The sequence below is a fragment of the Phragmites australis genome, chromosome 2 (genome assembly GCF_958298935.1).
Source record: "Phragmites australis chromosome 2, lpPhrAust1.1, whole genome shotgun sequence".
Taxonomy (NCBI): domain Eukaryota; kingdom Viridiplantae; phylum Streptophyta; class Magnoliopsida; order Poales; family Poaceae; genus Phragmites; species Phragmites australis.
This window is the reverse complement of record NC_084922.1, coordinates 13,238,442-13,263,604: the sequence shown is the minus strand read 5'-3', so window position 1 is coordinate 13,263,604 and position 25,163 is coordinate 13,238,442. Positions and strand designations below refer to the sequence as shown.

General features: G+C 41.3%; 3 protein-coding genes and 1 pseudogene across 6 annotated transcripts; 3 read left to right on the top strand and 1 right to left on the bottom strand.

Moving 5' to 3' along the window:
• The first annotated feature begins 3,688 nt into the window (after window positions 1-3,688).
• Window positions 3,689-10,029, top strand: LOC133900156 (uncharacterized). 4 transcript variants are annotated; one of them, XM_062341300.1, is made up of 5 exons: window positions 3,689-3,980; window positions 4,087-4,423; window positions 6,328-6,935; window positions 9,226-9,372; window positions 9,647-10,029. In XM_062341300.1, the coding sequence occupies exons 3-5, from the start codon at window positions 6,398-6,400 to the stop codon at window positions 9,724-9,726; spliced, it is 765 nt and encodes a 254-aa protein (XP_062197284.1). In that variant the 5' UTR covers window positions 3,689-3,980; window positions 4,087-4,423; window positions 6,328-6,397; the 3' UTR covers window positions 9,727-10,029. The 4 variants fall into 4 exon arrangements, with proteins under 4 accessions (XP_062197284.1, XP_062197287.1, XP_062197276.1 ...); XM_062341303.1 differs by lacking the exon at window positions 4,087-4,423 and having other exon boundaries at window positions 6,324-6,935; window positions 9,226-9,370; XM_062341292.1 differs by having other exon boundaries at window positions 3,689-4,423.
• A 1,291-nt stretch (window positions 10,030-11,320) lies between these two features.
• Window positions 11,321-12,389, top strand: LOC133909876 (2-oxoglutarate-dependent dioxygenase 11-like; annotated as a pseudogene).
• Window positions 12,390-15,694: 3,305 nt separating this feature from the next.
• On the top strand, window positions 15,695-16,492 carry LOC133903010 (2-oxoglutarate-dependent dioxygenase 11-like). Its single transcript, XM_062344345.1, has 3 exons — window positions 15,695-15,937; window positions 16,163-16,372; window positions 16,475-16,492. The coding sequence occupies exons 1-3, from the start codon at window positions 15,695-15,697 to the stop codon at window positions 16,490-16,492; spliced, it is 471 nt and encodes a 156-aa protein (XP_062200329.1).
• A 126-nt stretch (window positions 16,493-16,618) lies between these two features.
• LOC133900147 (uncharacterized) lies at window positions 16,619-19,504 on the bottom strand. The gene is made up of 3 exons (XM_062341286.1): window positions 19,200-19,504; window positions 18,960-19,111; window positions 16,619-16,872 (listed from the first exon to the last, which is right to left on the bottom strand). The coding sequence occupies exons 1-3, from the start codon at window positions 19,279-19,281 to the stop codon at window positions 16,792-16,794; spliced, it is 315 nt and encodes a 104-aa protein (XP_062197270.1). The 5' UTR covers window positions 19,282-19,504; the 3' UTR covers window positions 16,619-16,791.
• Window positions 19,505-25,163: the final 5,659 nt, after the last annotated feature.

The window sequence follows — 25,163 nt, the reverse complement described above, 5'->3', positions numbered from 1 at the left end:
TACTCGATTCTTCCATGAAAACGAAAACGAATTGGATAGATGAGTAGCTCATGAGTTAGAGAATGCATAGATACCACATGTATACCTTGATCTTTTTCCTAGGGAGAGAAATCCAAGGGAGAGTGAGAGAGCTTGAGTGGAGAGTGAGAGGGGGGTGAGCTGTAGCTGTGCTGCTGGGTGGGGTGTGGGGAGTGAGGGAGAAGAGAGAGAGGGCAGGTGGGGCTGCACATTTGAATGGTTGGGATGATGGGGCCATTTGTGGGGCCCACATGTTAGAGAAAGGAGGTATTTCCAATGCGATTTCTATTCCTTTCTCGGATTAGTTTCTCTCATCCAATTGACCCAAAACGAATTGCTCTAATGTGCCAAAATAATTCCCCTCGAATTTAATTATGACTCTAATGACACATGATTAAGCTTAATCACACGATTATGGAATTTGGGACGTGACAGCTCAGTACATAGATGAGATTAATTTGTTTCTTGAACCAGTCTCGACAGAGAACAATAACTAGCGGCAGCAACATATTCAGCTTCGGCAGTTGACTGGGCAAAACTAGATTGCTTGCGAGAAGACCAATAAACAAGAGAGGTACCTAAGAATTGACAAGTACCTAAAATACTCTTTCTATCAATCCTACAAACAGTAAAGTCGACATCCGAAAACCTCGAAGAGAAAGCGAAGAAGATGAAAAAAACCAACAACCATACTTAAGGGTGTGTTCGAGATACCTCAAGATGCGCTTCACTGCTTGGCGATGAAATGTCCTTGGTGATGCTTAGAAGCAACCACATAAGCAGATGGTGAAGTGGATGTCAGACTTTGTTACCGTCAGGTACAGGAGGGAGCCAATCATGCTCATGTACTCCTGCTAGTCTACCCCCTCACCATCTTCATCCGGATTAAGCGCGATCGAGGTAGCCATCGATGTTAATAAGGGCTTCACATCGCTTGTATCAAAGTTTTTTAGCAGATCCTTGGTGTACTTCATCTGGTGGATGAATGTATCTTGCTTGCATTGCTTGATTTGAAGCTCAAGGAAGAAGTTGAGCTCGTCCATCATAGACATCTCAAATTCTCTACTCATAGTTTCTACAAACTTGGCCACAAGAGCATGAGAAGAGCTACAAAAATAATATCATCCACATATATCTGAACAATTAGAAAATCATTGCTATGCTTGAAGGTAAACAAAGTTTTACTCACCGACCCTATCACATATACATGCTCTAATAAGAAGGACATGACCCTATCATACCAAGCCCTAGGCGCGTGCTTAAGCCTATACAAGGCTTTCTGAAACTTGTATACTCTATATTGGTATTTGATGTGCTCAAAAACAGAAGATTGCTTGACATAGACCTCTTCCTCTATAAACCTATTTATGAAAGTACTTTTGATATCTATTTGATATAACTTGAAACCCTTAGATGCCAAAAATGCAAGGAGGATCCTATGGCTTCTAATCTAGCTATTGGTGTAAATGTCTCTCCAAAGTCTATCCCCTTTATTTGAGTAAAATATTAGGCCATAAGTCTAGTTTTGTTTCTAACTACAGACCCATTCTCCCTTGCTTGTTCTTGAAAACCCATTTGGTACCTATCGTATGGGTATTCGGGGGTGATTTTATAAGGATCTAAACTTGGTTTCTATCAAAGTTCTCAAGCTCTTCATACATGACATTGACTCAATTTGAATCATAAAGTGTATGTCCAACATCATATGGCTCAAAAGAAGCAACAAATGCAGAATCTATAAAATAAGCATGTTGAGCAGATTTAGATCTTATTGCCCTTTCACCAAGATTACCGATCATCTGTTGTGATGAATGTATCCGCTGAATGTGTTGAGGAGCTTTGCACTGTGAGACAATCTCCCTCTCAAACACTGTTGGTGCAGACTCGAAAGTAGCTAAAGTGAAAGTAGAGGCCGCATGACCCTCTGCTGGTGTAGTAGAGGAAGGAGCCAGCTCGAAAGCAGGTGTCATAGCAGGAAGTAATGGATCATCCTCATCATCACCGAGAACTGTAAGGTCATAATATACAAAGATGTTTTCGCTCATCTCCTGATCACCTACATAACTTAAGAACAGGGGTAGCACAAGGGACTCCATGATAATGTTAGTGTCAAAATTATAAACCATGTAATCATGACCATAAATATAATAACCCATGAAGATCCTATCGAAAGAACGTGACTCGAACTTATCAAGATTATCACGCTTTAGGATAAAGCAACGACAACAAAAAAAAAAAACTCTCAAGTGTGAAACATTTGGTTTTCTCCCAAAGCGCAACTCATAAAAGGTTACATTCAGCGCAAGAAAATCCGATTTGAAATATAGCAAGATGTGCTAATTGCCTCTGCCCAGAATTTCCTAGGAGTCCTATACTCATCAAGCATTGTTCTAACCATCTCAACCAAAGTTTTATTCTTCCTTTCAACCACGCAATTCTACTGAGGAACACATAGGGTAGAATATTGATGCTTAATGCCATGGTTACGATAGAAAGCATCAAAGAGAGAATTCTTGAAATCGGTGCCATTACCACTACGGATAGCTCTCAATGCACTATAAAGTTCCTTGAACAATCTCAAAGCTAATTTCGAAAGTGTGAATACACCTCATCCTTACTTGCAAGAAAGAACACCCAAGAATATCAAGAGTAATCATCAACAATGACAAATACATATCACTTCCCACCCACCGAGCGAACATGGAATAATACAACAATATCCATATGAAGAAATTCTCCCGATCGTTCAGCCATCACCAGATTAACTGGTAGATGAGAGACAACAACCTTCTTGCTATGCCGACAGAAGTGTAAACAAGATTTTCTCAAACTTGAGTTTGGATAATCCTCGGATCAAGCCAAGGCTACTCAACCATGTGAGCATATCAAAACTCATGTGCCCTAGCCTCATATGCCACATCCAAAGCTCAGAAGAGGGTTGTGCAATTAAACACCGAGAAAAACCATAAAACTCAGTAAAATCGGTTCTAAAAACTCTCACAACTCGAGAAATCTGACAAACCAAAGTACCCGATGAATCAAGAACTCGAGAAACATTGTGCTTGAAGTGCACTTCCAAATCCGCATCCAATAACTAAAATACAGAAAACAAATTGTATCCTAGATGCTCCATCAAAACCACATCTTTAATAGTAAAACTCTCACTCACCTTTACTATACACCTGGCATTCACTCTTCCCTTTGTATCATTCACGAATATGATATACTCATGTCGCTTTATCGGGGTAAAGCTAGAGAACCATAATACATCTCTGATCATATGACGTGGACAACTAAAGTCAAGGACTCACTTGTCAATCCCATTTTGTTCACCAAGGGTGTGATTAGTTGCCTATATGAGTTTTGCCTGTATGAACTGCATATTTAGGCTAAGGGAAAATAATCAGAGTGGGGGTCATATTTTTTAAAAAAGAGAGTGTTCGATCGGTTATATCTGTCTGGACAAGTCGACTTGAGTTTCTGTTTGATTGACTGAATTTGATATGACTTGCGCGGATACAAGAGTTGTAAGTGTGATTGTTTACCTATATAAAAATAATTTTATGACACTGATAAGTAGCTCTATATATACGAACGAATATTAAATCTGTATCCACCGAAATAAACTGTAACATATATTTATATCTATAAACATGCTTCTCTTCAATATTATACAACCAATGAAACCCCGAGCCCCTCTCACTCCAGTCCACACCGCCGCCGCCTCCGCGCTCGGCCGCTGCCGGCGACTCCGCGCCCCTGCTCGTCCCTACCGCCCTCCGCGCGCTCTGCCCCACTTCCATCCCCGTGCTCGGCCACCGTCGGCGACGCCGCACCTGCGCTCGATCGCTGCGGTGACTCCGCGCGGTGGTCCAGATCCGGTTGGGAGAGAACGCGCCGCCGCCTCCTTTCTCAAGAACGGGGAAAACGCGCGTGAGCCCCAAAGGTTCCGCCCGATGCAGGTTCGACTCGCTTCCCCAGGACCACTCAGCTTTCCGGTTTCCTTCTCCATGAACCTCTCTCCCCCAAACCACGGCAGCTTCTGCAAGCCAATCTGGCACCCTGCAGGCACCGGCTCGAGCTCCGCGGTGGCTCCGCGGGGCGACCGGCCGGAGCACTGCGTTGAAGATACCCTAATTTTCATCACTCATCAGTGGAGATTGAACCTCTCTCAAAAGGGGGAAAACAGTGAACAGTGAACACTGAAGAAGAGGCGAGAAAGAGGCAATCCGAATTCTTCCTCTCCCCAACTTTTTCTGTCCTCGATCCCTACCTCCACAAGCGCTGCGCTTGTCTCTTCGAGAGGGTAGCGGAGTTAGTGGATCAGGATTTGTTTGACGCGGGGGGAGTGCCTGATTTGATGGTTGGGCAATGTTGGAAGATCGTCGACAACTGCAGATTGTAGGTTTGAGTTAGCTTCGTGTTTAATCCACTCTCTGTCGGTTGTACTCGTTTTGTTTGATTTGTTTCGTGTTTTTTTTCTAAGGCAGTGAACATTTCTGATATGGCGACGGAAAATTTGTTTGTTTGGCGAATTTGATTGCTTTGGGATCTGATCGGATTGGACTAGAGGGGTCCACGATTTTGTTATGTATTCTCGTAGATCAAGTTAAGTTTTCTAGTGTTCATCAGTTTTTTCAATCTAAGACAAAGAGATGGAATTTTGTGAAGCTTGTGTGCAAACTAGGTTGCTTGTATGCAGTGGCGGGCCTAGGATTTTCAATACGTACCCATCGCGCTCGTGCCCGTGTCGCTGCCACACCTTGCCTACTTGAGCCAGCGCCGCCGCCGCCACTGCCCTCCAGGTTTGAGTCCGTGCCCACGCAATGCCCTGCCACCACGACCCCCACCTCGCTCACGCCTGTGCCGCCACGACCCTCCATCTCAGGAACACGGTCGTCATGCAGTCACACACATGGTCTCAACCTCTCTGGAATCAACGCACTCACGCACGCGGTCGTCACTCGTGTCTCGAGGGCGCCTGGGCCGCTATGCGTGGCCGCATAGGTAGTGGGTCGTGAGCTGTGGCCGCGTCAACGCCGGTCAGGTCGTGGCTATATGAGCTTGAGCCATTGTGGACCGTGGTCACTAGGTACACATACAGAACATGACACTAGCTAAGTGTCCATGCGTTGCAACGAAAACACAAATATTGGACGTGATAACATCAAGCATATACTCAAGGTATGAAGATGTGAATGCGCTATGAGAGCGCCACTGAATGAATATGTCGAGTGATGCCGTAGTTTGATTTCATATGGGATCCAAAAAAGGAGTAGGAGATTATCCGCTAATTTATCTCCTAATTTCTTTATTTATTTTCATTAGTAAAACGGGCTCCATATCCGTACTCGGTAGCGGGGAGGCTAGAGGATGAGAGCGATAGCAAAAGTGGGTAAATTATTTGAATTTTAGGGTTTTTATTATATGGGAGGAGACTAGAGGGAAGAGGTGATATGAGAACTAAATCGTGTTTTATATAGTTGACATATAGAAAAAAATTTGCACAAAATTTTGGGTGTACATATGTACACCCTTGTCCCTTGGTAGGCCTGCCAGTGCCTGTATGCCATGTGGATTTCAGTTTTTCTCTTTCCGTGGCTAATTTATTCTGGAAGTTGGACATTTTTATCATATAGTTCAAAGTTTATAGCTGGGAAAGGCATCTGGGGCTGTTTAAAACGGCAGGCCTGGATTGTGGTGTAGCTTGTTTTTAGTGGGATATCTACATGTTTTGGAGGGTAGCATTTGGTCACAACAGTCGAATTTGTCTTAAATATTTGTTTGCTCAGTTTCAGCCTTATTTTCCCACCACTTCGATATATCTTATGTTCAACTAAAAAAGTTTGAAATAGTTCCTGGAGGAAAAAAAGTTGCTGGCTTGTCGGTTGATATTAGTGGATATTTTGGGAGTTTTGTCAAGTGTTTTTCAGGTAAGTAATATTTTTTTGGGGTGGCTACTCTCTTGATGAAGTTTGAAAAGTTGCGTGGTCCTACTTGTTCTCCTTCCATTTGATCCTTTCAGCTTAATTTTTTCCTAATTTTTTTTGCCCATTTTGAACTGTTACAGTGAAAAAAAAAGTGCTCCCTTTGTGTACCACCTTATTTGGTGATTTTTGTGCTTATCTTGTTTGCCATATGTTTCTCTTGTTTTTGGCTCTGTTGCGAAATCTGATTGTTATTTGGTTTTGTATTTTGTGAGATGTTGAATTTGTTACCCCCTTTGACACTTGCATAATTTTTGTATCACTGACTGACTGACATGCTTGATATGGATTAATTTGTATTCTAACATTGTTGTCCAGGTAGTTGATTTGTAGTTGGGAAGGAGGGCTGTTTTCTTATATCTTGATCATTTAGAGATTTTCCTACCATCCTAATGGAGGCAAAGGAAGTGCATGACCAAGATGTGTTGGTTGACCTGGAGAAAGGCAAATGCTTGCTAAGCAGAGAGGTCAGTAATGGGACAGAGGTTAATTCAATAGCTGGACATGCAAGGATAATGCTGGACGGCTCGTGGGATGATCTTGTCGCACTGAAGGATGGTAGGAGTCACCACATGTCTTGCTGCTCTTCTCACTCTCGAGATTCCAGTTCTATTGCTAAAAATGGAGAGTCTATGGCATCTGAAGGGGAGATGAATGTTGGGCTTTCGAATAACTCAGTTGGCGACAAGGAAAAGAAAAAATGGTCCAAGAAGCCACCACGGCCTCCAAGACCATCGACTACTTCACCTTTAGATCCTGCTGATCAGAAGCTCATTAGTGAACTGTCTGAGCTCTCAATGTTAAAGAGGGCTAGGATTGAGCGTATGAAGGCTTTAAAGAAGATGAAGAACTCCAAACCAGCATCTTCGATTGGGAACCTGGTAGCTTTGATTATTACTGTTATCTTCTGCTTCTTCATACTTTGGCAAGGTATACCGACTGGTAACCTATGAGAAATCTTTACATTTGTTATGTTGTGTGCACAAACAAATTCTTGTCACCAGCGCTGGCAGCGCATATGTTGCTCTCGAGGCCTCCTTTGTGACCTAGAAATTTCTTCATTAATCGCCATTACATTATGGTGGCCGTTTGCTGCAGTTATGCTTACATTCACTTTTCAATCAATACCTTGTCAAATGTTTGTTCTCAAATATAATGGTGCTTGAGTAATTCTTTCAGTGAATTACTGCACCTTCCAAAAATTTATGAAGAAACTTGTCCTAGAGTCTTTATTATTGTGACTTTGGCTGGAGGCAACAGATTTTTATTACTGGTGATTGCTAAGCCAGAACTGTAGCATATGCATATATTGAGTTGAGTGGTAAAGATACTGCCTACTCTTAGGGCCTGTAGTTCAATTACTCAATTTTGCTGCCTTTTGTTTACTACCTTCTTTATTTGTTTATTTTACTTGCGTACAGGGCATTGACATTGTCTAAATGTCTTTGACTGTTGCCTTTTCTCATTATGTGACAAAACTTATAATATAATGATATCAAAGTACTGTCGATGACAAATCTACTAGTATAATTTTCAGTAAACAAATCTGAATACTTGGTACTTGACATGGTACTGTAGTAGTGTAGTGGCACCTGCGAAGCAACCCACCTCAAGGATCAGGGAGCCTTCATCATCCCCAACAAGAATATTTATTTCCCCAAAATAATTTACTATTTCCTAGGATAAGAGTTATTTATTTGATGTCGTATCTATTTTTTTAATAAGGATATTCCTTGGATTGATCATATTTATATTTTGTTAGGAGAGCCTCTATATAAGGAGGCCTATTGTAATCGTCATAGTCAAGCAAGAAGTTAAAGGATAAAGTCCTTATTGCCATGCTGGGGGAGTGGGGGTTTGGTCTCCGGCTGGCATTCTCCCAATCTAGATCATAAAAATACTTCTATGTATACTTGCTGTCAAAATTTGAAAAAGTGGACTTCATGCATTTATCTGATATCTTATCTATTTATGTCCCCAAAATAATTTATTATTTTCGTGAGATAAGAGATAGTTCCTTGCTATTTTATCTATTTTTTTTAATAAGGATATTCTCTGGATTGATCATATTTATATTTTGTTAGAAGGCCTATTGTAATCATTATAGTCAAGCAAGAAGTAGAAGGAAAAGTCCTTATTGCCATGCCAGGGGTTTTGTCTCCAGCTGGCATTCTCCCAATCTAGCTCATAACAATACTTCTATGTATACTTGCCGTCAAAATTTCAAAATTTGACTTCATGCATTTTAGGGTGCCTCCTGTTCTTTCTTATTTGATATTTTTACTTGTGAACGCTTAATAAAAAATGCACAAGATGATCACCCGCCCTTACTAAATTTGTGTTGATTGCAACCGCATTAAATTTGTTTGTCTCTTAAGCTAGCCCCTCTTCGATCTTTAGTAACAATGAACAAAGAGATTGGCTCTTGCAAAATGGAGCATACACTAAATGAGGTTGGATTTCTGTAGGAAGATGTAGCCATTTCACCTTTTGAAATTCTATAACATCAAATGAAAATGGGCACATTTCCACCCCTAAAGTGTCAAATAAAGAACGAAGAGAGTAATAACTATGGTGATTTCCCAAGGAAAAACTATGGTGATGGTGATGCATCTGATGTTTTGGTTGTAATTTTGATCTTATAAGTGAGCCTTAATGCCTGATAATTAGTTCTGTTTCTTGCGCCTTTTATGTATGTCGATGTCCATTCTGAAATCTTATCCTGCTTCCTGTGTCAACCACAAGATCTCATTACCTTTTTCCTTTCTTTCAGGATATTGTGCTATCATTTTGTTGTGCGCATGCGGTTAAAAGTTTGTAGTGTGCAAAGCATTTCCCTATTGAGAATACACCTAGTTCATACTTGACTTAATATCCTATCAAAAATAGTAATAACACGTGCCATGTGTTGTTCAGATGCTATGATAGGATGTCAGTTCTACTTTGCTTGTCTTCACGACACCTTCACATGTACCCAGTTGTACTGACTGCATCCATGTTTGTTATTTTTTATCGTTTCCCGCAAGAAAATTGTGATGTATGCGCTTTTTTAATGTATGTGGTCTAACTTGAACGATCTGTTATAGTGTTATTCAATATTTCTCAATGAACAGGATGGATGATGAAATAAAACACTGTAAGTCGATAGAGTTTAGACTGCTTCAAAACTGAGTGATGATGTCAGGAGCAAGACTGCCTAAAACTCATTGCATTTATACAGGGGTTTTCTCAAGGCATGGGGCGAGCTTAAGCTTTCATGGACCATCTATATCATCACTCAGAACACATGGTGGCCTTATCTCCATCCAGTTCTACAAGAAGAATGTCGCGGCTATGAGCACCCAAAGTTCCTCTGCAGCTCCAAAGTGTGACACCCCTTTTTATGTGATCCTTCATGTTATATTAAATCTAATTGTTTCTCATTTATGTCCTGATATACCCATGAAAATTTGGAAGTATATCATATATATTTATAAGCTTGTAAGGTGATACGGGTTAATTTGAGGTATGTAGCATCATATAGGTTATTCTACTTATCTTCTCCAGTGTATCATTCATACCCATTGGTTTATTTATTTTTCTGCACCAGTGTAGACTTGATGTACATGGCATGACCTTGTTGTGCTTGTGCTGCTGTGCAGTAACGCTGGATTGGCGACTAGGCTGGAGATCCATGGTGAAGCTAGGAGGGTTACAGGATGAGTATGTTGGCTGGGCATAACTGTCACCATGATTGTCGCTACCGCTCTGCGCCCCCTTTGGTTTTGCAGATGCTCCAACAGATCACCTTTGCCCTTCATCTTGCTCCCCTGGCCCTGTAAACTGTTGAAACTACCCTTTGCAAAGTCACCGTTGTTGTATTTTATCTTTTGATACGACCGTAGGTTTAAAGCTTTATTCTGAACGATTGTTGACAAAGGGCGTGACTCAAGTGATGGCATTTTTAGGAAGAGAAAGATGTTGATTCATTAGTAGACATGGTGTACTTGGATGAATCTTTCGTAAAGCTACTTATGCGTGCCCATTTGAACTCTTCGCAGCTATCTGAAGCTCTGAACATAGGCGTCTGCCAATGTCTTGTCATTTCGTAACTGATTGTAAGAAACATCAACCAGGATTGGAGTCTGAACTTCGACTGTTTACTTGGAACCATACGTGTGTATAGCCAATGGTATCATGTTGGACACCGTCTTTTGTGAAGAAAGAATTGAAGTGGTCCTTCTAAAATGGATAATCTATGTTGGAAAGTGATCATACACCTGCAGCAATGTTTTATTTCTAGTGGAGAGCCATGACAATTTTTTCTATGGTAAATACATTTTAATTGCAGCAATATTATTAGCTTGAGTGCTTGACCAACCCTCCTATAGAGGACTGGGCCTTTTCCATGTCTTTCTGAGACTGATTAGGATTTAAATACAGAATAAAGCAGAGAGAAAGGGATCGATTACGCTTTTCTAGTGCATGTCAGCATCATCAGTAGAACACAGCATATTTCTAGTACTTGACGGGCTCAGTATTCGAAACAAGAAGGCATGCTTTGAAAAAGAATTCGCCAAGTGAGTGACCACCACCATCTGCAGGAAGAAGAACCAAATCATCAATGGCGCACGCAAAAAACAGGAGAGTCTCTTCCAGTGCCCAACGTGCAGGCACTCGCGCAGACTTGGAACGGATCAGGCGAGCAGGAGCCTGAACGGTAAGTCAGGGCGGAGGAGGTTGGCGCCGGCTGCGCGATCCCAGTCGTCGATCTCGGCAGGCTGCTCGCGAGCCTCGGGTCTGCCTGCCGGCATTGGGGTTTCTTTCAGGTACGTGAAGACGCCAATTACGTGAAGAGACCGATTATGCTTTTCTAATATTCCATGTTAGCATCATTAGCGTGATAGAAGTCGCATTCGAGTCTGGCATGAGTGTTGTGCGTGTGTAGTGGTGGTTGCGCCGTGTGCGTGTGTTCCTTTCAATGGCGCACTATAGATTTAGACTTCTCCCTATCTCACAGGCTCGGTAGTCAGTTAGTATTAAAAGACGTGCTCTGCTGAAACGAAAAGTCAACTAACCACCACTATCCATGTACAGAGGTCTCCCATCAGGATAGTCCGTAACAACCGGTTTTACCATTATTTCTTTTCGTTCTCCAGCTCAGGCCCATTGCATGATCAGTCGACGCCAGCGTGATCACGGCACTGGCTTTCGCAGGATTTCTCATGATCAGTATTTGCTGGTCGCGGGACAGATACTCGTTTAAGCCAGTCAAACCTTATTTAATATCACTAATTACGTTATTTTCCTTCCTCAGACAGTTCACCTTGGCTGAGGCTGCATGGCCGGTGCAGGGCTACCGTGTCCCGTTCCGTAACATTAATTGTTACAGGACGGACTCGCAGACGCAACAAAGAGTATGGCAGGTGCGTGTAGAAAACCGGTGATAGAATTGTGCAAACTGGATGACCCGGAAGCGACTCCTGGAGATGTTCGGAGGCCTGCCGCAGACCATGAAGGCGACCTACTACCCACCGTGCATGCAGGCCGGCAAGGTGCTCGGCCTGTCGCCGCACACCGACGCGTGCGGCCTAACGCTGCTGTAGTGCTGCTCCACGTCAACGGCCTGACGGCGCATTCATCGTCAGCGTCGGCGACATACTTGAGGTAAGTAGTAAGTACAGATATACATCGTTCAATAGCTAAAGGTATGCACTCGAAAAACCGAATCCATGCCCTAAACGTCGTGTAAATTGCACCGGAGGCGGTAGCGCAGTGTGTGACAACACTGAACATTAATTTTTTATAACTGTTTACTACTCCATACTCCTTTTGTTTTTTAAATATTTAACCGCTAATATGTCTAAAATTGTCAAGATTGAGTGTATGAAAATTATATCACTAAATTTTTGAAACAAATGCTTTAATAAAAATACAAATTTATTAATGTTATTGATATAAAGTTATAAAAAATTATAGTTAAAATTACGTTACGAAAACCGTGAAAAGTCAATAAAAATAAATAAAAAAGAATGAGGTAGTATTATTTTTGCTTGATGCTAGATAAACTCATATGTCATGAGCGATTGCTGCTCGCAGATTTTACGCAACGGGAGATACAGAAGCGTTGAGCAAGGGCGGTGGTGCACCCGAACAAAGAGCGCATCTCGGCGGTGGTGTTCCACCAGGTGCTCTCGAGCACGACGGTCGGCCCACTGCCGGAGCTCGCGAAAGGCAGCGGCGCGGCGCGGGACAAATCGGTGAGCCACGCGGATTTCATGAAGCGCTTCTTATCGACGACGCTCGATGGGCGAAGGAGCCACCTCGGCCACTACAGGATTTAGTTCACTTCCGATTTCCATGCAGCACAAGTGAAATGTCGGACGGATCAAACAACACTCTGTTCTCCGGTTAATGATGTACTCCCTCCGTTCGGTTTTACAGGGCGTGTTTTGTTTGGGCACTTGAACCAATGAGCTGGTTAAACTGACTAAATTGTCCTCACTTATTCTCTTAAGTACTCATTAATTTTGTCTTTTTTTTTGTAAGTTTATGGGACAGGGTCCCGCAGCTTTTGATGCACGAACTCTGAAAAAATAAAAAGAACTTTATATCTTTGTGGTGCATAACGAAACGACCACTAAAAATTTCTTTTACGTCGCTTCTAATGCATTAAGTAGGTGTTCAGCTAGGATAAGATCTGATGTGCCAAGCAATTTAAAAAAGAGGAGGCCACGTCTTCTTGGCATACGAAATCCAACTCGTGGGTCTATTATTAGTAAGATTTGTAGTAAAAAAAAAACAAAATGCACGCGTAAGTTTTAGCTTTTGTGCAATTGCTGCAAATAAGCATGGCCAGATAACACCGAGATTGTGGCTTCGGAATTATATAGCAACTATTCGTCAAAAAAAAAACAGCATATTGTTTTCGAAGTGAGCATAACAAGAACAAACCAACCTCATTCCAGTTCCCTGGTTCTACTCCGAGCTTCCGGAGATCAAGGTAATACTTGTGAGCAAAACTCAAAATCAACTTCCTCTGCGTCATTGGTTCTAAAAATATCAAATAAGAGATATTATTAATTTACTTAAGCAAACTTATTCCCAAATCAATATAAAAAACACTTTTGAAACTCAACGATCATATTTCAGATCAACAAGAAAAATGCTACGATTGACACCAGTCAAGCAGTGGTGGTGTCAGAGTGCCGGCGGGGCTCGGTGAGGCCAGAGATGGATGTGGCTGTCAAACATCCCCAGACACCCAAGGTCATGTGAGGCCAGACCTACAACCACCGGTGCTCACAGCCAAGTGCGGTAAGTTCTTGATCATAGGGACTCCGTTTCCATAATAAACCTGCCCAAATATATTTTCCTTAGAATCAGATTATTAGGTTCCTTTGAATCAGAATATTAGTTGTCAAATTACATATTTTCTTTTATATACTTTTCTAATGTAAAAAACCTCTCCTATATAAAGGAGGGGTGCATATTAATAAAGGGAAAAAAAAAGTAATACTGGTATCACCCTTGGCTCCTAACTCTCTCAATCTCTTGGCTCCAGCCATCACGGCGCTGGGATACCGAGGGGCGAACCACCCTCGACCTCCCATCCACTACAAATACGTCATCCAGTCATCGCCGGAGAACTCTTTGATTGAGGCCCGTGACACCCACAACGAGGATTACAAATAAAAATCAGCAGTTTGCAAGAGATCAACAAGAAGCATTCAGGTGTTAGCTCTGTTGACAATAATGGCGCAAGCATGAAGCGAGTGTCCGAGCCAGCCGCATTCGAGCGCACGCTGGTGCGGTATGTGTTGGGTTTTTCTCAATTTATGCAGGTATGCACAGAGCGTGTTCCACATCCAGTCTTGAGCCTGCAACGAAGATTGTGGAGATGGGATTGCACTATTCACAAAATGGTGTTCCAATAAAAAAGAATGAGGTATTATTTTTGCTTGATGCTAGATAAACTCATATGTCATGGGCGATTGCTGACAAGAAACCTCGTTGAATTTTTTTTAAAGCGACTTAAGGCGTGACCATTTGAATTCTTCACAGTTTTTTTAGGTTCTGAGCCTAGCCTTCTGTCAGTGTCATGCCATTTCGTAAGGGAAATATTGTAAAACAAAACATCAATCAGGTTTGAGTCTGAATTTCGAGCTAGAACCATTCGCATACATAGATAACGCTATTATATTGGAACACCATTTGTGAAGAAAGAATCGACTCGTACGTTTTCTAAAATGGATAATTTTATGTCTGAAAGTGATCCCGCGCCTGCCCTGATCTTGCACCTCTCGGCTCTACACAGCAATGTTTACTTGTAGCAGAGAGGCATAGCAATTTTTGTCTACGGGCAATACATTTTAATTTTCTGAGACTTGGGTTATACATTTTGACTGGGGCAATAATGACCAACCAAGCAATTAACTTGATTATTTGACCAACCTTCACTATAGATTTAGACTTCTCCATGTGATAGAATCTTCTCACTAGATTCGAGTCGCTCAGCACAAGTGATCATATCTATAAAAATAGTTATATGTATCTTTGGCATTTTAAGTTATGTTAATATAGAGACCGGAAATTGTATTTCCTTCATTAAAAAAAGATTTAGACTTCTCCTTATCTTCTTGACATTTATTAGGATTTTAATACAAACAGAAAAATATCAGGCAGAAAGAGACTGATTATGCTTTTCTAATATTCCATGTTAGCATCATTAGCGTGATAGAAGTCGCATTCGAGTCTGGCATGAGTGTTGTGCGTGTGTAGTGGTGATTGCGCCGTGTGCGTGTGTTCCTTTCAATGGCGCACTATAGATTTAGACTTCTCCCTATCCGACAGGCTCGGTAGTCAGTCAATATAAAAAGACGTCCTCTGCTGAAACGAAAAGCCAACTAGCTACTACTGTCGAGATAAAGAATACAGGGTCTTCCACCGGGATGATCTGTAAGGATCGGTTTTGTCATTATCTGCTTTCGTTCTCCAATTCAGCTCATCGTGCGATCAGTCGATGCTAGCGCGACTACGGCACTGGCCTTCGTAGGATTTCCCGCAATCCTTCCTTACTAGTCGCGAGGTAGGTACTTATCTGAGCTAGTCAAACCTTATTTAATGTCACTACTTACGTCGTTTTTCTTCTACAAGCAGTTCACCTCGGCTGAGGCGGCATGGCTGGCGTAGGCTTAATGTTGCGGAACAGGCTCGCAAACGCAACAAAGGGCGTGGCATGCGCGTGTGGAAAACTGGTGATGAGACTGTGCAAGCCGGATGACTCGAGTGTGACAAGCAAAGACGTGTCTGATGGATGAGACGGGCATTGCAGTGCTCCAGAGCTGCCACATCGTATACGCATCCTGTAATGATAACCTACATTGGCCGTCTAGATAGGCATGTATCTATTTGATGGGTCCACGTGTAAGACTTCTTTCCTCATGGACTATAAAGGGAAAAGAGTCCGCCTTAAGAGAAGAGATAATAAATACAAAGAAGAAACCATACTCAATGAGAAAAATACACATGATGTATGACTATTACCCTAAGAGAGGTTTGAATCTGGATAAACTCTGATGTTCTTAGATTAACACAGACACATCCCCAGAACACATATCATGCATCCATCATCCGATACATCCCAGAATCACTGTCAGGGATTAACCCGACAACTACCATCTGCATGAAGGAGAGGAATCAGATCACCGATGGCGCACGCGAAGGCAGGAGCGTTTCTGCCGGCCCAACGTGCAGGCTCTAGCGTAGACTTGGAACGGATCAGTCGCCAGGTGCCTCAACGGTACGTCAGGACGGAGGTGGCCGACGCCGAGGAGGTCGCCGCCGGCTGCGCGATTCCAATCATCGATCTCAGCAGGTTGCTTGATCCGCGGTCGTGGAACGAGGAGCTGCGAAACCTCGGGTCTGCTTGTCAGCACTGGGGTTTCTTTCAGGTACATGCTTGCTACTTACATTTACAGTTGTTTATGCCTGTTTTGACCAGCTTGAGTAGGTACTAGGATGATTACGCATTAAGGCCCAGCTTGGAACATGGGAAAATTTTTCTTGTTCTTCCAAAAATTAAACCGATTGTCTTTGAAAAATCTACGAAAATCCTAGGAGTTCCAAGCAGACTTGAATTGTTCTTAATTAGTGTGTCACTCACAAACTGCTTGCAGCTTATCAACCACGGGGTGCCGGACGAGGTGATCCAGGACGTGAAGAGAGACATCACCGAGTTCTTCAAGCTGCCGCTCGAAGCCAAGAAGGCGTACGCGCAGCTACCGGGCGGCATCGAGGGGTGCGACCAGGCCTTTGTCCTCTTCGACGCCCAGAAGCTGGACTGGGCGGACATGATCTACCTCATGGTTAGCCCCACGCATTACAAGGTTGATCTATTGACATATAGGATGATTGGATCAAGCCTAAGAACAAGGTTTCTGCATTTTTCCTCCGCACTATTATGTGCGTGTTCCATTCTTTGTTTTAAGGAACAGAATAGTGAGTGAACTATCTCATCCAACTCCAAACCTATTCAATTTTCTTATTCACAAAAAGATACTACCGTATGGAGTGGTAAACCATCCCTTGGGACTTTGCCTGTTATTGGTAAGGTTTGCAGTTACAAAAGGAACAAAAGCAAGCCACAGGTATTTTTTATTTATTTTGTGCAATGGTTGCAAAAAAGCATGGCTAGAGAAAACACTAAGATTGTGCTTCTAAATTACATAGCAACTATTCAATGTATCAAGCATGCTTGAGTCCAACAGCAGCAGATTGATGTAAGCATTTCAAGAACAAGCCAACTTCATTCCACTTTCCTGGATTCTGCTCGGGGCTTCCAGAGACCAAGACGAAACTTGTGGGCAAAACTCAAAATCAACTTTCTCTGCATTGTAGATAAAGAAATCAATACGATAAATTAATAATTTATTTAAGAAAACTTGCTTGTTCTCAATTTTAACATTAAATTATATAAAAAATTGGAACTAAACAACCAAACAAGAAGCAAAATGTTCGTGATCAAGACCCACATGTCTTAACCCACAGTAATGTTACAAGTAGCAAACAGCAGTTTGCAAGAGGTGACCAGATTTTGTTTGGATCTCAGGTTTACATAGAACCAGATTTTGTTAAACCTACTTCAGAGCCTAGCCACTTAAAACCTTGTTTGGTTAGATAGGAACCAAACTTGGATATCAAAAGCCGGTTTTTTCCAGACTCAAATAATGTGTTATACTTCAACCCAGTTTTCACAAATAAGAAAAATACATAAATCCAGTTTAGCCAAACATTGTTTTATCTGAAGTGTAAACATTATCCCTACTGAATAACAATTTTAAATTAGCATTGCTAGAATTCACCCAACAATATGCTTTTTTCTAAATCAATCAAAAACTCATAACCAAAGGAGGGCTTATGTAGGTTGGCAACATCAATATGTGTACTTAAAAACATTCAGTAGGTGCACATACAGTTGCCATACTACTATTCAGAACATTACCCACAGCATTACTTCAGAACTGAAAACATCTAACAAATGTTTAAATTGTAAGTAAGGAGATGCTGTCATCAACTAACTTATAAGGTTGTCTATTTCCTTGGAAACATCCTGATCAACCAAACAAACACCCCACATATTTTGGTACGGTAGCATTTAATTGACTAAAGTGATTGCCTTGCAATTAAAGGTGCTAATAATGTCCATGAGTGAGATCAATAAAAATGACTTCCACTTGGTCTAACTCAGTTTTTCAATCCTAAGAGCATTTCTGATGCCCTGATGATTCTCAAGTTCCCATCACCTCAAACAAAAAAAAAATCACAGAAGTTTCCCAAACCATGCAGTTATTAACCCTCACATGCTTCGAAATATCATTATGTAAGCTCAGATTGGTCATGGACATACACATTAACTAAAATTCACCTCAAAGTGACAATGCAACAACAAAGCACGATCTTGGCGTTCATATATTCCTTACAATAGTATTGAAGGAAAAATTTGGGTCCTTGTGCACTCTAAAGATATCTTAGCATTCAGAAAACCACTTCAGAATATTAATATAGAAACTACCTGCAGAGCTTCATCAACCAAAAAAAGCCTGCTCTTAGTGCTAGAAACACAACACAACTTCTACCATTTCCCATTCACCATCAAGTAATTCACTACAACTTATAGACAATGTTAGGAGACCCATATTGATCTTGTGTTCCTTTTTTTTTTGAAATTTGACGAGGGGTCTTCTTGCATACTCATTAAGGAGGGTGAGCACCAGCACAGAGTCGAGGCTTGAACGCTGGCAGGATGGGTGGCAACGAGCGCACCTAGACACCGACCTACTGACAGTTCTCGGTCTAGTGCTTTTGTCAGGACGTCAAACTTACAAAGTGACAAGCTGCACCCGTAGCATGGTCGAATTACCTAGCTTTTATTAATTTGACACCAGAATTGACCAAGAAATCCAATTCAATTAACTTGTTTTCCCCAAGAACCAAAGCAAAATTGATTAGGTTTCCATTTTTCACGGCTGTTAGATATAGAAAATAAAGAACCTAGGGAGTAGGGACACCGGACACACCATGCCAACAAAATAAGTCACCAAAAATTAGCTAGATCAGACCAATTTATCCTAGAAACATATCATATTCACCTACAAACATGCCAAATTACCTCACATTTTAGCCAACTGAACCGAGCTATATGGAGAAAAGTACTTTGCGTCTCAATCAGAAAACACCGCAGGAACACAACGCACCAACATTTTACTACAACCTACAAATTCACAGTGCACGCAACAATCCAATGATTATACTGAAGCATCACAGCATCAGACAACAAAACCTGACCGCTACCTACATTTCCATGACGAAGTGCTCAACAACCCAGTCACTAATCAACATGACCACAACAACCAGAGCGCATCCACTCGCTTAGACTGCAAGTGCTCAGCCCAAGAAGAGAAATTAGCGACGTACATGCTTGCAGGGGATGCCGAGCTTCTTGAGCCTTAGCGTGCGGGACTCGAGGAGCCTCTGGAGGTCGCCGCCGACCGCGTCCTCCACCTTCGCGGTGTGCGCCTCCACGCCCTTCCCCACGCCGTTCAAGAACTCCACCACGCCGACCTTGGCTGCGCCGCGCCGCAAGGATCCAACTCCAGTCACCGAAACGTACCAACCGGGAGAAGCAGCACAAGATGATTTAGGGAGGAGGGGTACCTTGGTGGGGCTGGGCGTGGAAAGATCTCGCCGGGCCGGCGAAGAGGAGGCGGCGCGCGTGGGACGCACAAGCGAGAGCCATGGGACGGGGGGAGAGGAGCAGGGAGGCGGTGGCGGAGGCCTTTCGGGCGGTGAGGAGCGAGGAGAGGACAGTGAGGAAGAGGCGGGGGTTGGGCCGTCTGCCGGTGAGCGGTGAGGATGGACTGGGGACGGGAAGAGGGTGGCCGGGAACCGTGCGCCGCCGCCCGAAGAGCGGGTGGCTTAGGGCTACGATGGCAATGGTGGGTAAATTGTGCTACACATCAAGGGCATTTGCATTTGTAATGTCGATACCATACCCAGATCCCATACGTAAATAAAAAATGTTGAACTCGAAATGAACGGTAGATAGGAAATGAGTTGTTGTTTCCCTTCGTTGATGTTTATACATATTTGTACAGGATGGAGGGCTACTCTCCCAACGGGTGGCAAAACGGCAACCGTCACGGGCGGTTTGACACTGAATAGATCAACCGTAATCTTCCCTCTTGATTCATTTATCGTTTGTATAATTTTTTTAAAAATTTTGTGAGAAAAATATAAGGAGAATTGTGATGATAATATGCTAATGAAAATTTTCTTAAAAAGCTAGTGGGAAAAATCTTAGAGAAAATGCTATATTATATATTCTTATATTAATATTGTCTTATTAAAAATCTTATATGAGAAAAATTTGAGAACATTATATGAGAAACCTTAAGAGTAAAACTCATAAAGATAAAAAGAGTGTAATGTGTATGATATGATGATCGTAAACAAGTTATAATTTAGGAGTGACTCCCTAAACTTTGCAATTCTCGGAGTCTTTGTATGTCAATTCTACAAATATATTTCTAGAATATTAAAGTGGGCAATGACTTAATGAATAAATCTGCTAGATTTTCACATAACTTCAGTTACAATATTTTTATTTCTCCACTCTTTTATAGCTCATGTGGGAATAATAATTTAGGAGGAATATGCTTTGTAATACTACTCTTTATATAATATATTTGTATCTGAGCAATATAAGTAGTATTATCTATGAAGATAATACTGGGAGATTCTGATGAACCAATCCCTCATAATTCTTGTGCATATTCACGTGAGACTTCATATAGAACTATTATCTCAGAATGATTGATGAAAGTAGCAACAAGAGTTTTCTTTGATGATTTTCATGAGGAAGCAGTACCACCATATAGGGAAAAAATCCATTAGAAACATGTCTAATAGCCAACGTCGGTATATCCTATCATGGTCATATCTTGATTTTTTTTATAGAACAAACCAAGATCTCTAGTACCATTTAGATATTTGAGAATCTTATTTGCACCAACCAAATGCCTCTTAGTTGGAGTATCACTATATCTAGCCAATAAATTGACTGCAAATGCAGCATTAAGCCTTGTGCAATTTGTAAGGTATGTTAATGCTTCTATGATACTTAGATATGTGATATCAGACCCCAACAATTCTTCATCTTCTTCCCTATGCTAGAATGGTTATTTATCTATATCAAGGGATCGAACGATCATAGTGGTTTTCAATATGATTTATCCATATTAAATATCTACAATATCTTTTCAATGTATGCAAATTGGTGAACTAAGATTCCTGATGGAATATGCTCAAGTTATAAACCTAAGTAGAATTTGATCTTGTCCAAATCCTTCATCTCAAACTCCGTCTTTAGATGATTGCTAGCTTCCTTTATATCTTGTGTGGTTCCAATAATGTTGAGGTTGTCAACATATACTGAGATGATACAGAATTCAGTGAGAGATTTCTTAATGAACACACAGGGACAATCATCGCTATTGGAGTAACCCTTCTAAAGAAAGAACTCATTTAGTCGGTTGTACCACATTCTTTCCGATTGTTTCAAGCCATAGAGTGACTTTTGTAACTTTACACAAAACATGTTACAAATTGTCTTTGGATTCAGAATTTTAAGCCATTTAGGGACTTTCATGTATATATCTGAATCAAGTAACCCATATAAGTATCGAAACGTTATTCCACTCATAATAAGAGAATATGTTTCATCATAATCGATGTTAGGTCTCTACGTGAACTCTTGTACTACAAGCCTTGTTTTGTATCTCATCACCTCATTGTTTTCATTTCTTTTTCGAAGAAAAACCCATTTTGATCCAACAGGAAAAATATTTTGAGGAGTAGGTATTACTGATGTAAATACCCCTCTTTTAACAAGCGAGCTCAATTCTACCACAATAACCTCCTTTCATTTGATCTAGTCTGAGCGCTTGAGACACTCTACCATGGTCTTAAGTTCTAGATCTACCTCGAGGTTTTCAAAATATTTGAGAAGAAATAGATGTTGACAACTATAGTCTATCAACAAAAGGTTAATTTTCATTTTCTGATTTAGAAAATATCTTCCTTTGCTTTCACAGTTGCTTTTGAGAAACATTATTGTCAACCAGATTCTCCCATTCTTATTTGGATTTGGGAGATGAGTGGTTTATGAGGTACATCTATAGAGAAAATGATCCTATTAGGTCATGATTATGATTTTGGTGGTAATAACACCATAGTCATTGATACTAACATGTTTGTCAAGTATATACTTTAGTAGGTCTCATGAATGCAATACATGAAGAAGCCACCGCAGCCGGGATAAAGATGGACTGAATTAGACAAGTCCTAGAGAAGAGAAGTCGTTGTATAGTCCGATGCAGAAGAAATTGAATTCACTAGAGCATCTCTGACAAAGGGGGAGAGAAGGCTGAAGACTTCACTGGATAGTCTGGTGCTCAGTAAGGTGTAGCACCGGAGCTTTATCTGCAAAGAAGAGCAGAACTGAAGAAGCCATTGGATAGTCTAATGTTGATGAAGAATGTGCACACCGAAGTATTTTGACTTGGGACAGAACAAGTTGAACCCACCGGAAGGTCCGGTGATCAATAGAAGATATACACCGAAGCAATTCTTGCATAGAGGGTTGCAGGTGTTGAAGATCAGAGAATAATAGATTGGAAGGTCTAGTGATGGGAAGTGAGTGCACCGGAGGCTTTACCGGAGCATTTTTTGTAGAGGCGATTTTAAGTGATGAAGATCGAAGATGAACTGACCAGATGGTCCGGTGTCAAGATGAAGTGCACTGGAGGCTTACACCAGAGCGTTTTGCTCAGATAAGAAGTGGCATGGTCTGGCTTAGGATAACTCACTGTATAGTCCGGTCATGGAGATGAAGTATACACCGGAGTATCTGGTGTTCAGGGTGACTTTGAGTGGGAGTCCAACGACTAGTTTTTGATGATGTACACATTGGATTGTCCGGTATTTGTACTACTGTTGTCACCAGATAATCCGGTGTTATAGCTTTTCTGAGTGGTTGAAAAAATAGCTAGTTGACAGGTTTGAGGCTATAAATACCCCTTCACTTAGTCATTTAAAGGTGTGACATGCTACTGGAATCCAGTGAAGCTTAATGTGATCATCTAAGGAAATTAAGCATATATTTAGTGAGTGATTAGTGCTTATAAGCCTAGAGAGAGTGTTGATAGGTGATTCTTGCTTAGAGAGTGGATCAAGGAGTGACACTAGCTTGTATCGGGTGGTACGTCAACGCCTTAGAGTTTTGGTGACTTGTCGGTACCTTGAGCTTGAGTGGCTCAAGCTTGTTGACCATTCGACTGGGTGTGGAGCGGCAGCAAGACATGTGTATGGGGACGCAGAGATCCTTGCCTTGGTGGCTCAAGCTTTGAAGTGAAGAAGGCGATAAGTGACCAGGAGAGAGGCTAGTGATGAGACCTTGCCTTTGTGGCTTGGTGGCTCATCTGGGTTGAGGCCTTATCTTTGTGACTTGGTGACTCAAGAGCTGTGACCGAAAGAATCTTGGCAACTGGGAGCATATCCTTAATGGAGCTCCAACGTGGACTAGGGGTGATATTTATGCCATCGATACCATGGAATAAAAATCCCTTGAGTCGAGTTTGTTTTCTCTATCTTCTTCATGCTTCCGCATTTATATTCTTGCAATCTACCTTTGTGCATTTACTTTCCTAGAGTAGTTTGCTATGATTGGCTATAGGTTGCAAACCTTTTGAGCAGTAGAATAGACACACTAGATAAACTTAGAGCACATTTAGATAGAAATTGATATAGGTTTATCTTGTGAAGTTTTTGGAGCCAGTTAGATTTTTAAGTGTCCTAATTCACCCCGTCTCTTAGGACGTCACCGATCCTTTCAAGCGGTATCAGAGCTAGGGCTCTCACTGGCTCTATAATTAGTTTTAGGGCCTCTCACCTTTCACAAGGTTTAGCCAATTCACGAGGCATTTGGGCCTTAGTCTCATTGTGATTGGTTTAGGCTTCACCGCCTAGAGAGTTGTGATGTTAGGAGTGAGGATAGATTCCTATATTGCTTCACTCTTCGATGACACAAATTTCTCTGTTGGAAAATTCTAATGTCTTGTTATTTGCAAGCCCGATGTTTAGATGTTTGGAGAGTCACCAAGGAAGGGATGAGACAATACATCACCAACAAGGAGATACAATTAGATGCATTGACGAAGAGTATCCTTTTATCATCTTTAAATATTGATGTATTTAATTGTATTTATTCTCTCACCAATGCACATGATATTTGGACTAGTTTCATTGAAATACATGAAGGCACACAGAATGTGCGCAATGAGAAATATCATGTGCTAGTTACTAAGCTCAATGATATCAAACAACTACCCTATGAAAGTGCTAATGACATGTACTCACGTTTAAATATTCTTGTTAATGAGATCAATAGGCTAGGTTTGACGCAAATTGACGATGATCAAGTTGTGAGAAGAATACTTCAAGCTCTTCTTTCAAAGTACAAGTTAATACTCTCCATCATCTACGACAACAATGACATCAAGAAAATGACTCTAAGTTAAGTGTTCGGTAAGATCACCACCCATGAGATGATCATGAACATAGGAGTGGAAGTTTCTTCCTCATCTGACACCAAGAACCTTGCTATCACAAGCAAACAAGCTAAATGTCAACACATGAAGTCAAGGATGAGGAGGCAAGAGCAAGAGTCAAGCTCAAACGAAGATGATGAAGATGAATATGAAGAGGTGAAGATGAGCAAAGCACCTTGAGTAATGAAGAGATGGATCCTGAAGTCACCAAGCTCATCTCGCAAGTGGAGAAGAACATCAAGAAAATTAATACCAAGATTGATCACCGAATCTCCATGAAAGACTTGATCAAAATAATTGATCACATCAAGAAGGAGAAGAAGACCAAGAGCAAGAGGGAGGCAACGGGAAGAGCCAAAGTATTTGCAATCATGCAAAGATGGGTGAGTGAAGATAACGATTCATGCTCAAGTGATGAGAGCTTTGTCATCCACTCCTCCAGGAGAAGCTTTTCCTCAAAGTCATCATCACGTAAGTCATCATCATACAAGTTCCTTATAGTCAAAGGTATGGAAATCGATGTAAATGATGATGAATCGATGAGGATTTCCCCTCTCAACAAGAACTTGTTTTGATAAATGAGCAACAAATGGCCCTTAAGAAACAATCAAAAGAGCTTAAAAAATTCAATGCACTTAATGACATTCATGCTACATTTTTCTCTAATTATGAATAATTATTGAGAAAATTCAATATGCTAAACAAGGAGCATTAAGAGCTTAAGGCTAAATTTGAGTGCATTGAATTTCAATTTAAGGCCCCTTTGAAGCAATCTACCTCACATCAATTTCAAGCCTAAGGTAGATATTTTCACTTCTTGTGAGGATTTATCTAGCTCACCACTTTGCAATGAGACATGCATTGAGAATATTGTTTTAGAACCATCTAATGAACTCATTGCATGAGAGAATAATGAGCTTAAGCAAGAAGTGATGAAGCTCAAAAAGGATTTGTCAAGATTAAAGAGCAAAGATCGTGTCTAACCTCAAGATAACCATGCTATCATGGTGAA

Excerpts from the sequence above, each read along its gene's own strand:
- LOC133903010 (XM_062344345.1), top strand. The coding sequence starts at position 15,695 with ATGGCGCACGCGAAGGCAGGAGCGTTTCTGCCGGCCCAACGTGCAGGC. Across the intron at positions 15,938-16,162 it reads AGCACTGGGGTTTCTTTCAG|CTTATCAACCACGGGGTGCC; the intron begins GTACATGCTTGC and ends AACTGCTTGCAG.
- LOC133900156 (XM_062341300.1), top strand. The coding sequence starts at position 6,398 with ATGGAGGCAAAGGAAGTGCATGACCAAGATGTGTTGGTTGACCTGGAG. Across the intron at positions 6,936-9,225 it reads CTTCTTCATACTTTGGCAAG|GGGTTTTCTCAAGGCATGGG; the intron begins GTATACCGACTG and ends GCATTTATACAG. Across the intron at positions 9,373-9,646 it reads TTCCTCTGCAGCTCCAAAGT|TAACGCTGGATTGGCGACTA; the intron begins GTGACACCCCTT and ends GCTGCTGTGCAG.
- LOC133900147 (XM_062341286.1), bottom strand. The coding sequence starts at position 19,281 with ATGGCTCTCGCTTGTGCGTCCCACGCGCGCCGCCTCCTCTTCGCCGGC. Across the intron at positions 19,112-19,199 it reads CCACGCCCAGCCCCACCAAG|CCAAGGTCGGCGTGGTGGAG; the intron begins GTACCCCTCCTC and ends GGCGCGGCGCAG. Across the intron at positions 16,873-18,959 it reads TCGGCATCCCCTGCAAGCAT|AGAAAGTTGATTTTGAGTTT; the intron begins GTACGTCGCTAA and ends TCTACAATGCAG.